General features: G+C 51.8%; 1 protein-coding gene across 1 annotated transcript in view; it reads right to left on the bottom strand.

Annotated features, from left to right (window-relative positions):
• RIN3 (Ras and Rab interactor 3) overlaps positions 1-17,263 on the bottom strand; it is a 117,096-nt gene that overhangs the window by 80,758 nt on the left and 19,075 nt on the right. Inside the window, exon 2 of the mRNA XM_051826438.3 lies at positions 129-339. Within this exon, the coding sequence (XP_051682398.3) occupies positions 129-339 (211 nt within the window). The remainder of the gene's footprint in view (positions 1-128; positions 340-17,263) is intronic.

Genomic DNA, 17,263 nt, shown 5'->3' with positions numbered 1-17,263 from the left:
CAGAAGGCAGATGGGTAGCTGTCTCGTGGCAGCTGCATCCACGTGGGAGCCCCGGCACGCGTGGAGCACGCAGAGCTCCACACAGCTCTGCCCGCCCTTGACCGGAAGATGGAAAGACCCCAACTCACCCCAGCCGCCTCCTGGCGCAGGATCCTGGCAGCCTCTTCCCTGCCCAGCCCCAGCTGCAGCCACACAGGACACGTCTTGATGAGCTTCTCCAGGACGCTGAGGCCCCGACAAGGACAGCAGTTCTTCAGGGTGGCCGGCAGCGACAGCCTCGAGCCCTCCTCCTCCTCCTCCTCCTCCTCGTCCTCTCCTTGGCCCACATCTGGAACAGGACTGAGACACAGAATGGAACCATCAGCTCCTGCAGCCCCAGAGAGGGATTAAATCCAACCACACTCAGTTACTTGGCATCTGTGTAGCCACGAGCCCTCTGGGGAAGTAAAAGTGAACAAACCCTGGCCTTCAGCTTAAAGCGCTCACAAGAAAGCAGGTGTGGCCGGCACCGCGGCTCACTAGGCTAATCCTCCACCTTGCGGCGCCAGCACACCGGGTTCTAGTCCCGGTCGGGGCGCAGGATTCTGTCCCGGTTGCCCCTCTTCCAGGCCAGCTCTCTGCTGTGGCCTGGGAGGGCAGTGGAGGATGGCCCAGGTGCTTGGGCCCTGTACCCCATGGGAGACCAGGAGAAAAACCTGGCTCCTGCCTTCGGATCAGCGCGGTGCGCCGGCCGCAGCGCGCCAGCTGCGGCGGCCATTGAAGGGTAAACCAACGGCAAAAGGAAGACCTTTCTCTCTGTCTCTCTCTCTCACTGTCCACTCTGCCTGTCAAAAAAAAAAAAAAAAAAAAAAAAGAAAGAAAGAAAAAAGAAAGCAGGTGCAACACGCACAGAAGGCACCGGTACCGGCTGGATGAACACAGAGTCGCAGTGAGCGCCAATGGGAGACACACTGGCACGACGCAGAGCCCTGAAGACGAAGCCCGATTCCTAATTAAGGAGTAATTTACACACAGTGACATCTACAGATCTGAGCACCCGGGTAACCACCATGCAGAGCGACAGTTAGACCTCTGCTCTCCAATGCCATGGCCACTAGCCAGCCACAAGTGGTTCCTGAGTTCTTAAACGTGTCTGGTCTGAGTCGGGGGCGTGTGGCACAGTGGTTAAGCTCCCCGCTGGGACAGCCACATCCTGTCATTGGCCGGCCTGCATTTGAGTCCTGGCTCCACATCAGAGTCCAGCTTCCTGACGATGTGCACCCTGGGAGGCAGCAGCTGATGGCTCAAGGACCTGGCCTGTGCCACCCACGTGGGAGATTTGGACTGAGTTCCGGCTCCCGGCTTTGGCCAGGCCCAGGCCCGGTTGCTGTGGCCATCTGAGGAGTGAACCAGCACATGGAAGTTCTCTCTGTCTTTCTGCTTTCCAAATACATACTTTTTTTTTTTTTAAGTGTCTTGTCCAAATTGAGACATATTGTATAAATAAAATGTACATGGGATTTCAAAGACAGAGTATGATGAAAAGAGTGAAAAATAGCTCATTAATAATATTTGAATATCAGGACAGGCGTTGTGGTGTAGCGGGTAAAGCCCCCACTTGGGACAACTGCATCTCCTGTCAGAGTGCCACTCTGAGTCCTGGCTGCTCTGCTTCTGATCCAGCTCCCTGCTAATGCACCTGGGAAGCCGCCGATGATGGCCCGAGAGCTTGCGCTCCTGCCGTGCACATGGGAGACCTGGCCCAGCCTGGCCCAGCCCCTGCTGCGGCGGGTATTTGGGGAGAGAACCAGAGGATGAAAGACTTCTCACTCTCTCAGTCACTCTGCCTTTTGAATACATAAATCTTTAAAGAAGCATTTTGTATTGATTATATGTTGAAATAATATGTTAGATACATTGTTAGATAAAACATTATTCAAATTACTTTCACCTATTTCTTTTTGCTGCTACAATGTGGCCATTAGAATATTTAAAATAACCGATGCGGCTTGCATTACATTTCTGTTGGACAGTGCTGATGTAGAATATTTCTAGGCGGTTCCTTGGTGCCCCTCCCCCCCTTAAAACTCCTCCTCCCTCCCCGCTCAAGACTCCCTTCCCCCCTCAACATTCCTCCCCTCCCCCAGGATGACGACAATGTTGATAACATGTTGACATCAGGAGGGGGGAGGGAGGAGGATGGAGAGCCAGGACAGGCAAAAGCCAACTCTCAGGTGCACTGGGGGCCGGGCACTGCCCGCTATGCATCCCTCGAGCGTTAAAGGATCCCAAGCCCCACCCCCATCTTAGACACAGGCTGGCAGGCTGGGTTTGATTTCAGGAAAGGAGAAATAATATCTCGGTGCCTCAAACCCTGAGCTAGGAGGGCCGGGAGCTCGGTCTGCCTCCTACCCCAGGACCTGAGCCTGTCACGGCTTCTGTAGGGGTGAGCACCTGCACCTGGCACAGCCGGGTGCCCAGGGTGCAGGAGAAGGGACAGGTGCCTCTCTCTGTGCCCTGTGCCTCTGTGATGTTGCCTCAGGGTAGTGGTGAGCTGGGCTCATGCTCCTTCCAGAAGTGCCTGGACATCTGCTGTGAGGAGCCCTGGGAGGAAGCAGAAGGTGAGGCCAGACCATGCCCTGTTCAGAGGCCCAGGGAAGTGGAGCCACTGACGAGGAGGCCAGGGCCGAGGGCCTGGTGAGGGCCAGCATTTCCAAAAGGCGGGGAGGGGCAGGAAGTGCTGGATTCCTCACGGCCACAACACCGAGTTGTTCAAGCTCCGGGCTTCGCAGAGACCTGACCAGGAAGGTGTGTCCCGGGCAGGAATGTGACAGTCAGCAAGATGCTGTCTACAACTGCTGGGCGCAGGGTGTGGCTGAGTCTTTGGGCGGTACCTGTGGGTGGCTCCACATGCCCAGAGCTCCCTGATTCCCTGCTGAGGGTCATGGCTGCGGGACCCATGCCCACAACGAGGACTGTGGTTCCTGTGGCAGTGTGGACGAATATTGTACCCACTGGGGCTAGAGCCTAGGCACTGGCCTCCTCTGAGGAGAGGAGGAGAGCATGAGACTTCCCCAACAGAGCAGAACAACTCTCCCCTCTGATTGGAAAAAAAAAGTTTACCATGCTCAACTTGGGTGTCGCCTTGGCCATTCCCTTCGCCCTTCACAGAACGGAGCTCCCTGGCCACACTCAGCACACACCTCTGGGAATTCACTCAAAGAGCGGACACTCCACTAAGCCACAGAAGCACAGTCCAAAGATAAAAGCCATCACGGGAAAAAAAAAACCCAACAAGTATGTCCAGAAATGCTGAATAATAAACACAGCAATTCAAGAAACAAGAATAAGGAAGACAACATGGCACCCCCAAAAGAACACAACACTTCAATACTAGAATGTGAAAATGAAGAAATGCCAAAAAATTGAATTACTTAGAGGTAATCAGAAGCAAATCCATGAACTAAAGAAATCTGTGTATGACATGAATGAAGAATTTTCCCAAGAAATTAAGATTTTAAAGAGAAATCAAAATTAATTTTTGGAAATAAAGAATTTAATAGAACAAATAAAAAACGCAGTGAAAAGCCTTAACAATAGACTCAGTGAGGCAGAAGAATATTCGAGTTAGAAGATAAATCTCTGGAAATTCTACAGTCAGAGAAAAAAATAAAAATAAAAAAAGAAGAAATTAGAAAACTAAAAACAGTGTTGGCAATCTGTGGAATACTATCAAACAACCCAACATACAGGTCTTAGGAGTTCCTGAAGGCATGGAAAGACAGAGCAGATTAGAAGGCCTTTTTAGTGAAATAATTACAGAAAACGTCCCTAATTTGGAGAAAGGGATGTCCAAGTACAGGAAGCACACAGAACTCCTAATCAGCATGACCAGAAACGATCTTCACCATGACACACTGTAATCAAACTCTCCACAGTAAAACATAAAGAAAAGATTCTAAAGTGTGTACGAGAGAAATGCCAGTTACTTTCAGAGGATCTCCAATTAGACTCACAGCTGACTTCTCATCAGAAACCCTACAGGCTAGGAGAGAATGGTGAGATATTCTCCAAGTCTTGAGAGAAAAAAAATACTGTACCCTGCAAAGCTCTCATTTGTGAATGAAGGTGAAATAAAGACCTTCCATAACAAACAGAAATTGAAAGAATTTGTCACCACTCACCCAGCTTTACAAAAGATGCTTAAAGATGGGCTACACACAGAAACACAGTCATCACTGTGAAAGAAGGTGAAGGCAAAAAATCTCCCAGTAAAAGCAAAGGGAAATCCAAAGTAAACAATAGGAATATTTATGGGAAATGGCAGGGCCAAGTCATTACTTATCAGTAGTCACTCTGAACATAAATGGTCTCAACTTTCCACTTAAAAGATATAGACTGGCTGAATGGAAAAAAGACCTATTTGCTGCCTAAAAGAAACACATCTCACCAACAAAGATGCATGCAGACTGAAAGTGAAAGGATTGAAAAAATATTCCGTGCCAATAGAAACAAAAAATGAGCTGGTATAGCCATCCAAATATCAGACAAAATAGACTTTAACACAAAAACTATTAAAAGAGACAAAAAAGGGCACCAAGTAATATTAAGGGATCAATTCAACAGGAAGATATGACTATGATCAATGCATAAGCACCTAATTATAGGACACTGGGCTATTTAAAAGAAATGTTAAGGGTTTTAAAGGGAGACACAGACTCCGATACAATAGCAATAGGGGACATCAATACCCCACTTTCAGAAATGGACAGATCAACCAGACAGAAAATCAATAAGGAAACAACAGAGTTAATCGACACTGTAGACCAAGTGGACCTAACAGATATCTACAGAACTTTTCACCCTACAGTTGCAGAATACACATTCTTCTCACCAGTGCATGGAACATTCTCTAAGATAGACCACATTCTAGGCCATAAAACAAGTCTCAGCAAATTCAAAAAAATCAAAATCATCTCGGACCACAACAGAATGAAGCTGGAAATCAATAACTCAAGAATCTCTAAAACATATGCAAACACACAGAGACTGAACAACATGCTCATGAATGAACAGTGAGTCACTGAAGCAATCAAAAGAGAAATCAATAATTTTTTGGAAAATGAAGATAACAACACCTCATATCAAAACTTACGGGCTACAGGAAAAGCAGTATTAAGAGGAAAGTTTATAACAGTTGGTGTCTACATCAAGAAATTGGAAAGGTATCAAATAAACGAGTTATCAATGCATCTCAAGGGCCCCAAAAAAATAGCAAACCAAACCCAAAACTAGTAGGAGAAAAGAAATAAACAAAACCTAAACAAAAAAAATACAAAAGATCAGTGAAATGAAGAACTGGTATTTTGAAAAAATAAACAAAATTGACACACCATTGGCACAACTAACCAAAAAAAGCAGAAAAGACCCAAATCAATAAAATTAGAGATGAAAAAGGAAATGTAACAACAGACACCACAGAAATAAAAAGAATCATCAGAAATTACTACAGAGAGTTGTATGCCAACAAACTGGGAAACCTATAAGAGGTGGATCCATTCCTGAACACATACAACCTATCTAAATCGAACCATGAAGACACAGAAAACCTAAACAGACTCATAACCAAGAGAGAAATTGAATCAGTAATAAAGACTCTCCCAAGAAAGAAAACCCCAAGGGCCTGGTGCTGTGGCGTAGCAGGTAAAGCTGCCATCTGCAGTGCCTGAATTCCATATGGGCGTTGGTTCAAGTCCTGGCTGCTCCACTTCCAACAGCCATCTGGAGAACGACCCAGTGGATGGAAGACCTCTCTCTCTGTCTCCGCCTCTGCCTCTCTGTAACTCTGCTTTTCAAATAAATAAATAAATAAATATTTTCAGAGAGAGAGAGAAAAAGAGAGAGAGAGAGAGAGAGAGATATCCCCAGGACTGGATGGCTTCACTGCTGAATTCTACCAGACATTTAAAGAAGAACTAATTCCAATTCTTCTCAAGCTATTCAAAAACAATTGAAAGGGAGGGAATCTTCCCAAACTCCTTCTATGAAGCCAGCATCATCTTAATTCCTAAACCTAAAAAAATACACAACAGAGAAAGAGAACTACAGATCAATTTCCCTGATGAACATAGATGCAAAAATCTTCCACAAAATACTAGCCAATTGAATTCAATAACACATCAGAAAGATCATTCACCTGGACCAAGTGAGATTTATCCCAGGTATGCAGGGATGGTTTAATGTTCACAAATCAATCAATGTGATACCATATTAACAAACTGAAGAACAAAAACCATATGATTATCTCAATAGAAGCAGAGAAAGCATTTGATAAAATACAGCAACCTTTCATGATGAGAACTTAAAGCAAATTGGGTATAGAAGGAACATTCCTCAGCACAATCAAGGCAATTTATGACAAACCCCTGGCCAATGTCCTGTTGGAAGCATTCCCACTAAGATCCAGAACCAGATAAGGATGCCCGGTCTCACCACTGAAGTTTTAGGCAGAGCCATTACACAAGAAAAAGAAATCAAAGGGATACAAATTGGGAGGGAAGAAGTCAAACTATCCCTATTTGCAGATGACACGATTCTGTATATAGGGGGTCCAAACACTACACTAAGAGACTATTGGAACTCATAGAAGAGTTTGGTAAAGTGGCAAGATATAAAATCAATACACAAAAATCGATAGGCTTTGTATACATAGACAATGCCACTGCTGAGAAAGAACTTCTAAGATCAATCCCATTCACAATAGCTACCAAAAAAAAAAAAAAACCAAATAATTTGAAATAAATTTAACCGAGGATGTCAAAGATCTCTATGGTAAGAATTATAAAACATTAAAGAAAGAAATAGAAGAAGACACACAAAAAATGAAAAAGTCTTCCATGTTTGTGGATTGGAAGAATCAATATCATCAAAATGTCCATATTGCCAAAAGCAATTTACAGATTCAATGCAATGCCAATCAAAATACCGAAGACATTTTTCTCAGATATAGCCAGAGGCATCACAATTCCAGATTTCAAGACATGCTACAGGGCAGTTATAATCAAAACAGCCTGGTACTGGTATAGAAACAGATAGATAGACCAATGGAACAGAACAGAAATCAACCCATGCATCTATAACCAACTTACCTTTGACAAAGGAGCTAAAATCAATCCCTGGATAAACCACACTCTTTTCAACAAATGGTGCTGGGAAAACTGGATCTCCACATGCCGAAGTCTGAAGCAAGACCCCTACCTCACACCCTATACAAAACTCTACTCAACATGGATTAAAGACCTAAATCTATGACCCAATACCATCAAATTATTAGAGAACATTGGGGAAAGACTCCAAGACATTGGCATAGGCAAAGAGTTCTTGGAAGAGACCACAGAGGCACAGGCAATCAAAGCCAAAATTGACAAATGGGATTACATCACATTGAGAAGCTTCTGTACTGCAAAAGAAATAATCAGCAAAATGAATTGGCAACTGACAGAATGGGAGAAATTACGTACAACCATGCAACTGATAAAGGAGTAACAAACAGAATATATAAGGAGATCAAGAAACTCAACAACAATAAAAGAAACAACCCAGTTAAGAAATGGGCAAAGGACTTAGACATTTTCGAAAGAGGAAATCCAAATGGCTGACAGACACATGAAAAAATGCTCAGGATCACTAGCTGTCAGGGAAATGCAAATCAAAACCACAGTGAGGTTTCAGCTCACCCGTTAGCATGGCTCTCATACAGAAATCAACAAACAACAAAAGCTGGCAAGAACATGGGGGGAAAGGTGCCCTAATCCACTGTTAGTGGGAATGTAAACTGGTACAGCCACTTGGGAAGACAGTATGGATATACCTCAGAAATCTGAATGTAGACCTACTGTATGACCCAGCCCTCCTACTCCTGGGAATTTACCCAAGGGAAAAGAAATCAGCAAATAAAAGAGTTATCTGTGCCCCCATGTTTACTGCAGCTCAGCGCACAATAGCTAAGATATGGAATCAACCCAAACGTCCTTCAACTTAAGACTGGATAAAGAAATTACGGGATATGTACACCATGGAATACTACACAGCTTTTAAAAAAAATGAAATCCTGTCATTTGCAATAAAATGGGTGAAACTGGAAAACATCATACTTAGTGAAATAATCCAGTCCCAAAGGAACAAACACCTTGTTTTCCCTGAACTGTGGTAACTAACAGCGCTCCTAAAAGAAAACTGACACATTGAGATGCAATGACTTTGAACAGCCCTTGTCTTGAATGTTGAGGAACAGTTTTTTTTTTCCTACAATTTGTTAAACTTTTTTTTTTTTGACAGGCAGAGTTAGACAGTGAGCGAGAGAGACAGAGAGAAAGGTCTTCCTTACGTTGGTTCACCCCCTAAATGGCCGCTACGTCCGGTACACTGCGCCAATCTGAAGCTAGGAGTCAGGTGCCTCCTCCTGGTCTCCCATGCGGGTGCAGGGCCCAAGGACCTGAGCCATCCTCCACTGCACTCCCTGGCCACAGCAGAGAGCTGCACTGGAAGAGGAGCAACAGGGACAGAATCCAGTTGCCCCAACCAGGACTAGAACCCAGTGTGCCGGTGCTGCAGGCAGAGGACTAGCCCAGTGAGCCGCGGCACCAACCAAACTCTTTACTTAGTATACAGTTAATCATATGTGTATAAAGTTAATTGAAAATAGATGTTAGTAAAAAATAAGAATCGGAATAGGAGAGGGAGGAGGGGGAGGGGTGGGAGCGAGGGCGGGAGGGCGAGTACGTTGGGAAGAATCACCATGATTGTGAAAGGCATGAAGTTTGTATTCCTTAAATAAAAGGTTTCTGGGGGGAAAATTTCTCTCCTTTCCTGTCTTGTCCTGGATCCTCCAGGGTACCCTGGCTCTCCAGAATGCTGTGGGTGAATGTCCCCTCCTGGGTCCTCACGCTACAGCCCATTCTGGAGAAAAGAGCCAGCTCCCGGCCGGCGCCGCGGCTCACTAGGCTAATCCTCCGCCTGTGGCGCCGGCACCCTGGGTTCTAGTCCCTGTCGGGGAGCCGGATTCTGTCCCGGTTGCCCCTCTTCCAGGCCAGCTCTCTGCTGTGGCCAGGGAGTGCAGTGGAGGATGGCCCAGGTGCTTCGGCCCTGCACCCCATGGGAGACCAGGAGGAAGTGCCTGGCTCCTGCCATCAGATCTGCGCAGTGCGCTGGCCATGGTGGCCATTTAGGAGGTGAACCAATGGAAAGGAGACCTTTCTCTCTGTCTCTCTCTCTCTCTCTCACTGTCTAACTCTGCCTGTCAAAAAAAAAAAAAAGGGGGGGGGCCAGCTCCCTTGAACGTCAAGGGTGTCCTGGGCCTGGGAAGTGCGTGGCAAGACTCCTGGGGTGCAGCAGGAGGGGTTGATGGACAGCCCCCAGGCGGTCCACAGGCTACAGAACTGGGGCTGGACAGCCTCATTTGCAGCTCCAGGCTGAGCAGCCCAGTGGACACTGCCATAACCCCGCCCAGGCCCCGCATCAGTCAACCCCGGAGAAGTTCAAGTGGATTCACCCAGGAAAGCAGCGCAGCGGGCCGCCAGATCCCTCCAGCCCCACCTGAAGGCACAAAGATGTCTCCTGGCACCTGAAGCCTTGGTACCCACCCTTCGGCTTCCTCGCTTGCCCCTAGACCTGCCCCAGGGGCCCGGGTGGACTCAGAGCTGGCAGTGAGCAAAGCCGCTCCCGTCTCCTCTCTCCACTGGCTGGCTGAGATCTGGGCCCAGTCCTCTCCCACTCAAGGTCTCCGTGTGCTCATCTGTAGAATGGGCGGTGGGAGAGGGTAGACCGGAAGCCTCTGCCATTGGCTGGGATGCCCAAGGTGGGCCCTGACCCCTCCTCATTTTCTCCTGTGAAACCAGAGCCCATCAGACAGAGGGGCTGGGGGAGGGGCACTGCCTGCCTCCCATGCCTGAGGGTCTTCCAGGGTCGCCTGCTGTGCCAGGCACAGGGTAGAGCAGGGGACAAAACAGTAAAGAAGGAAAAATAACCCAAGCCTTGCTGGCTTTTCCTTCCTAGGAGGAGACAGGCAGTAAGCGAGGCAAATGGGCGATCTGTGTGTGCTGGTGGTGGCATGGCCAAGGGGACAGAGGAAGAGGCTGTGGCTGGGGGCAGGGGGCAGGGAGGGCTTCGTCTTCACACTGGGAGGCCAGAAGTCCCCACTGAAACGGGCACTATGGAGTAAACACTTGGACGCAGGTATCGGAGACGGGACGAGACTTCCGGGCAGAGGGTAGAGTGAACTCTGAAGCCTTGAGTTCCTGTTCAGGAGGCGGGGGAACTTCAAGGGGGGCTGCAGTGACCAGGGTGGGGGCCTATGAGGATTGTGGAGGCACTGGGGGCTCTGGTTGTAAACCCACTCGCACCAGCAACTTCCCTGGGGCCAGGCTTCTGGCGAGCTCTGTCTATTGCAGCCCACTGGTTCCTGCGCAAGGAGAAGTGGGTCCGTGGGATCTGCTGGGATCTGGTGGCCTCTGGGCCCACGGAGAGAGTTCCAGACAAAATCCACAGTGATAACGTCGCTCCCCGCCCGGCAGTCCCCTCTGCCTTCTGGAGGCGCCAGGGAGTGGTTCTCAGGGTGACCACGTGAAAACCGCCGGGGGCCAGCATCACTGGGGCTGGGCCATCTCTGTCTTGGGACCACGTCTTTTCTGCCCTAAAACCGTCGATGGATCCCCGTGCCTAGAGGATGCAGGCCGCCCCTAACGTGTGCGGCTACGAAGGCTGGCCCCTGTCGCCCCCAAGCCTGCCCTTCCGTACCCTGCTCCTGGGCAAACTACTCCATCCTCTTGCAGCTAAGTGGCGTCTCTGCTTGGTCCTCCCAAGATTCTCTCCAATAGCAAAGCAAAAATATCCAGAGAACAGGAAAATCAGACTGCATCAGCGTTCCACACTGCTGCCCGCTAGACTACAGCACACAGGTCCAGCAGCAACAAAGCCTGGGCAAAGGATTAGAGAATGGCCGATCAGCAGGTGAGAAGGTACCCCACGCCATCAGCCATTAGGGAAATGCAAATGAGAGCCACAGGATACCACGGCACAACCACTACAATTTTCTTGGCTAAAATTAGACCGACAGCGTCGCATGCCAGGGAGGACGGAAGAGATTCAGAACGCTCGTGCCTTAGGCCATGCCACCGTGGAGCCACTGCTTTGGGAGAAGACACAGCAGTCCTTTATAAACCTGTACAGATGCTGTGTGACCTCTGGCCAATTGCGTTACCTCTCTGGGCTTCAGCTTCACCGCCTGTGAAAAATAAGTGCTTGTCTCTGCTTACTATGGCTACCGTGAGGATTCAGAGCCGTCAAGTCCGTCACAGTTCCTGGCACACAAGCAGCAAGTGTCAGTTATGGTGCTGCTGCCAGCGCTTCTCCAGTCGGGCTTCGCCTCCTGCCCTCCTCCTGCCGGGACCCCGTCCCCGTGCCGCAGCCTTGACTTGAGGGCTGAGCACCTTCGGCTGCAGAGACTGGGGTACGGAGTTGTGTGTTACTCATCTCACGCCCAAGCCAGCATCTGGCCCCCGCGGTGACCTCCAAGTTCAAGTGCCTGGGAACCACACGGCCTGATGTGAGCAAGACGCAGCTGCCAAGAACACACAACTTTCTTGGCAGAGACAGAACCTGGGGGAGAAGCCCTTTTACACTTGGCCCAGCTCACGCCGCTGCAAAGACGCGTAAAACCCGGGGCCACCCTGACACTGGGCAGCACTGAGCGCCCAAGGTCAGCCTGGCCCCCCAGGTCACACACTGCAGAGGCCAAAGCTCTCGAGATACTGCCTTCCAGGAAGTGCCCAACCCTTGTGAGGTCCTCCTTTCCCTCTTGGTGGCCAGTGTAGACACCACAAAGGACCCCCTCCCGCCCCCAGGACCTGTAGTTTGCCGGGGCCCTCTGGGCAGTGGGGTGGCAGAGGCAGGGTCCTCAAGGTCAAATGTCTTGATCCAGGTCTAGAAGTTAGAGAAGGAGCAGCTGAGGTTGGCGAGGTCTGGACCTTACACTAGGTCACAAAACATCACAGCCTGTAGGGGACAGAGTGACGTGGCACCTGCTCTGACCATGCCAAGAAGGGTGAGGGAGCAGGCACTGCCCCTGTCGCTGGAGCTGTGACAACGTCCCTACCAAGGACTGGGCTGGGCAGAAGGCGCAGGTGGAGGTGCCTGGTGCTGGGCACGAGTCTACTTTGTTTCACAGCTGTGATTACTGTCATCACCCAGCCCGGGCACCCCAGCCCCCACTGCCGGGGCCATCACTGCACCCGTACTGCATCCGACCCGGCATCTGTTGGCAGAGCTGGCGGCCCTGGCACCCATGTCCTCCTTCTCACCAGCCAAGTGCCAGCTCCACCAAGGGCCCCACAAACATGGCAACAGGAGACTCAGGTCATTAATGGTGCTGTTCACGCAGAATAATGACTCTCAGACCCAGAACAGCTTCACCAGAGACAGAGTCTTCCACGATCAGTTTTCCCTCCGCACGTGGGGCTCGGAGCCGAGGGCTCTGCTCAGCGCCAGCTGCCTTCCATTCCCACGGGCCTGGCTGTCTGGACACCAGGCTGCCCCAACAGGTGCACGCAGCCGGGCACACAGGTCCACCCGCACCCCAGGCTGCAGGTGCCACACTCCTACTCAGCAACCCAGGTGCTCTGGGAATTTCTCCCCCACACCCTGGAGGAAGTGAGCCTGGGCTTGGTGCCTGTGTCCCCATCACAGGTCTATTAAGGCAGGGGGAGTGGAAGAGGGAAGCTCCACTCTGGGGTGCAGAGGCAGCCCAAGGGGGCAGAGTAGGGGGTCCTGGGGTGCGAGGCCCCTGTGGGATGCTGACTGTCTGGAAGGCACAGCAGTTTCCCAGGTTGAGGGGTGCAGCTTTGGGCGCCTGTGTCGGCCCAGGGAAGTGGCTGAGACAGTTCCAGTACAGCCTCCTGGTGAGAAGTGAGGCCGCTCCTACAGACGCGTCCAGACTCGAAGGGAGCAGGCAGTGGAAGGGAGGGCCTGGAGGAGGCCCACATCCCCGCACCCCAACCCTGACCGCAGGCCAGTGCCCCCAGCTCCAACAAGAGGAAGGGGCGGGTGGGGCTTGGCGCAGTGGTGACGTCACCACTTGGGTGCCTGCATCCCGTATCGCCGTCCCGGCTCCACTCTGGATTCCCGCTTCCAGCGGCAGCTGCGGGAAGGCGGAGGCAGACAGTGGAGCTTCGCACCCCACCCTCCGCAATGCCATGGGCCGATGGCCGTCACTAGGAGCCGAGACAGAGGCAGGGCCCGGATCTCCTCCCAGCCCCCCGCCCCTGAGCCCCCGCCCAGAGGCTCGAGGAGGACCGGACTCTGCGGGCTCCTTGGTTTTGGACTTCTGACCCCCAAACCTGCGGGAACTATGTTCCCACGGGTGTGCGTTCGTGGCGGCTCGCACCTGCAGTCCCAGGAAGTGAACACACCTAACCCGCACCTGGAAGTCCCGTGAAAAGCCGAAGGTGCTGAGGGTGAAACCACTCCGCGAGGCACACAGCCACCAGCGCCGGGCTGGGGTCCCACCCAGGCAGTCTGCCTGCAGAGCCTGTGCTCCTCACCGGCTGGCCCAGCTCGCGGAAGGGTTTTTAAACCTCCCATGTTCGTGTATCTTTGTAGCACCCACCAAGAAAGGACATCCAGTGTTTGTTATCCTCCTTGGGGAAGTACACCACACACAGGGGCACATAAATCCACAATGGAGTCATTTCCAGAAGCCCAAGTCAGAGGTTAAAGAAAGTTATTTCTGAGAAGTACAGGGGTGTCTCAAGTGTTTGTAGGAACCATGCATGGCTTATATGATTAAAAATCGTCTTCAATAAACAGCTTCCTTGGGGAGAGCATCTGGCCCAGTGGCCAAGACGCTGATTAAGACACCTGGGTCCCACATCACGGTGTTGGGTTCAATTACCGGCCCTGGCTGCTGACTCAGCTTCCTGCTAACGCACACCCGGGCGGGGGGGGGGGGTGCAGCAGCGAGGGAGCAAGTTGGGGGATCCCTGCCCCTACGTGGGAGACCTGGATGCAGTTTTCAGGTCCTGGCTTCAGCCCAGGCTCAGCTGGGCACTGGGGGGAGAACCAGAGGGTGGACGCTCTCTATCTCTCTGTCTCTCTCCCTTCCCCTCTCCCTCTCTCTGCTTCTCAAGTAAATAAATAAATTTTACAAAAAAAAAAAGCAAGGGCTGACATTGTGGTGTAGTGGATAAAGCTGCTGCCTGCAATGCTGGCATCCCGTATGGGCGCTGGTTCATGTCCCAGCTGCTCCACTTCCGATCTGGCTTCCTGCTAGTGGTCTGGGAAAAGCAGCAGAAAATGGCCCAGGTCCTTGGGTCCCTGCTACCCATGTAGGGGACCTGGAAGAAGCCCATGGCTCCTGGCTTTAGCCTGGCCCAGCCTGGCCATTTGGGGAGTGAACCAACAATGAGGATCGATCGATTGATCTCGCTCTCTCTTTTTCTCTGTAACTCTGAGTTTCAACAAAATAAATAAATCGTTAAATTTTTTTTTAAAAAAGCCAGTTTTCTCCTCTGTACAGCAGAACTGGAAATACTTCAAACAGCTCACGCTTCTGGCTGCAGGTTGTGACCCCCCAGGAACACCTGCCGCTGTGGGGACAGTGACCCACTCATTCTCCCCAGCAAGCCTTGCTCACACCCGCTGCTCCCACCTGTGGTGGCTGCGACAGGAGAAACGGCTGGAGGTTGGTGAGAACCCACCACCCAGCAGCCTGCAACGCCCGGAGCTCCAGGAGGGCAGAGCACCTGGGAATGACACACTGCACCTGCTGGGATGACAAGCTGGCAAATCTAAGCAGTGTGACGCCGAAGCCCCCGTGTCAGCAGCCACCCCCAGGACCCTGGGCACGTAAGGAGGCGGTAACGACAGCTGTGGCTGCGGTGCTTACAAGGAGAAAACGGGGAGACCAGCATCCAGCCAGACGAGAACAGATACAAAATTTGGGGCTTAGTCCACCCCGGTCTATCTATCGCATGACCAGTCAAAGGCAGAAATCCCCAAATCCTGCTTGCTGCCCGAATGTTAACTTCCTGATCCATGCCTTGTGCTGAGGTTATGTAAGAGGATGTCCTGTGTTCCAGGGATGCCCCCGCAGCACGTGGCAGACACCACACCTGCACCTCCCTCCCCCTCGGTTCAGAGAGAGGAAAACAAGCCACTGGGAAAGGTCCTAACCAGGGGATCTGGGGAAGGTGACACCAACCCGGAACACCTCCTGCTGCTCCTGCAGCTTTCCCGGGAGGCCAAAGTCACGGCCAAGGTGAAAGGTCAAAGCTTTACAATCAGACGACCAAAACCCCTCACACGTCAAGTGCAACAAGCAAATTACAGGAAGAAGAAAACATTTCCGTAAAGCGTAAAAGCATACACAACAGTCGTGTGTCTTGTTTGTGGGTCTATACACACACAGATTCAAGGTGAAGGCCAGCCCTGGGGTGAGGGAGAACACGAGGAGCGTCCAATCAGCTCTGCAAGCACTCGATTGTTAGAGAGAGAGGGAGGGAGATAGAGAGAGGGAGGGAGGAAGAGAGAGAGAGGGAGGGAAGAAGAGAGAGAGAGAGGGAGGGAGGGAGAGAGAGAGAGGGAGGGAGGGAGAGACAGAGAGACAGAGAGAGAAGGAGGGAGGGAGAGAGAGAGAGAGGGAGAGAGAGAGGGAGGGAGGGAGAGACAGAGACACAGAGAGAGAGACACGGAGAGAGAGAGGGAGACAGAGAGAGGTAGAGACAGAGAGAGAGAGGGAGAGAGGGGGGTGGATGCAGAGAGGGAGAGGGAGAGGGAGGGAGAGGGGGGAGAGGGAGGGAGAGAGAGAGGGAGGGAGGGGGAGAGAGGGAGGGAAGGAGGGAGGGAGAGAGAGAGAGGGAGGAAGAGAGGTATAGGGAGAGAGGGAGGGAGAGGGAGGGAGAGACAGAGAGAGAGAGACCTCAGGCAAAATGATGGAATTCAACCAAGCTGAATCACAGCTGCCTGGGGCATTGCTATGTCTTTCTCTAGACTTCTCCATGATTAATACGCCTAATTAAAAATAAAACAAAAGGCCCACATGCACGCACGCACAAGCACACGACACCCCTTCCTGCCAGGTCCCAGAGCATGTGACAGCTGAGGTGTGGTGAGGGGCGTGGTGTCCAGCACCTAGGGCTGACCCTGCTGCCTGCCAGTGCAACTGCCCATGGCCAGCTGTGTTCTTGGCCTTCTAAACCAAGGCCCGTGTTAGCCGGTCACCAGGATGGTGCCAGCCCTGGGGATGGAGCCGTGGCATCCAAATCATCAAGCCCCCAGGCACATTCAGGGACCTCCTCTGACAACTGCCACAGGTCAGCAGGGCCGTTTCTCTCCCCTGGGGCAGCCACAGACCTGGGCCAGGGCCATCGTACCCTGAACTTCCTGACTGCAGGCCAAGGTCACTGCAGGCAGGCGCTGCGGGCCAACTTCCGCTGCGAGGCCTGGCTGTGCTGCACAGAGGGTCAGGCCAGCCTGGGATCCCAGTGAGCTGCTCCACCTCTCTGGCCTGCTTCCTGGTCCATAAAACAGGGAGACTATGCGCCCCACCTCCAAGGTCATATGAGGAGGAAACAGCTCAGTGTAACTGAAGAACCTGCAGGTGACTGGGGACAAGTGGCAGCTCCCCAGCGAGACCGCGGGGTGGGGGGTGGGGGACCTGCAGCTGGATTAGACTCTGGGGCAGAGCGGGGAAGGGTTTCCCAGCGCAGGGGGAGGGGGATTGGGACCTGTCGGGGTACTCGGTTTGGATCAGTGATGTGCTAAGAAAGCACCTGTCTAGGACAATCAATCACTATAAATCAACCAATCAACACAAAGCAAAAGCCTGATGGGTAAGACTGCCCGTGTCCCAGGTGCGAACGCTCCCACCACGGTGGCGCCACGCTCTCCGGGCGCTAACAGCGGCTCCCAGCATCCCTGGACGCGAGGCCTGAGTGCAGCACCACACTTGAACCAAAGCTGTGCTCACCCCGCGTGCTCCCCCAAGGGACGGGCATCCAGCACTCGGGGTAAGACACCCACAGCCCACGTCACAGGACCTGGCTGTGGCTCCCAGCTCCAGCTCCGGACTCCAGCTTCCTGCTGCTGTGCACCCTGGGAGGTGGCAGTGACGGCTCAGGGCTCCTGCCGCCCACCTGGGAGAGCGGGGTTGAGCTCCCGGCTCCTGGATCCAGCCCACCCCTGGCCACTGAATCAACTGTACATCTCTGTCTAGGAAATAAAAAAATAATCC

Source organism: Oryctolagus cuniculus, chromosome 20 (genome assembly GCF_051225735.1).
Source record: "Oryctolagus cuniculus isolate XC-2025 breed Fujian yellow rabbit chromosome 20, ASM5122573v1, whole genome shotgun sequence".
Taxonomy (NCBI): domain Eukaryota; kingdom Metazoa; phylum Chordata; class Mammalia; order Lagomorpha; family Leporidae; genus Oryctolagus; species Oryctolagus cuniculus.
This window is presented reverse-complemented; position numbering and strand designations above follow the sequence as displayed.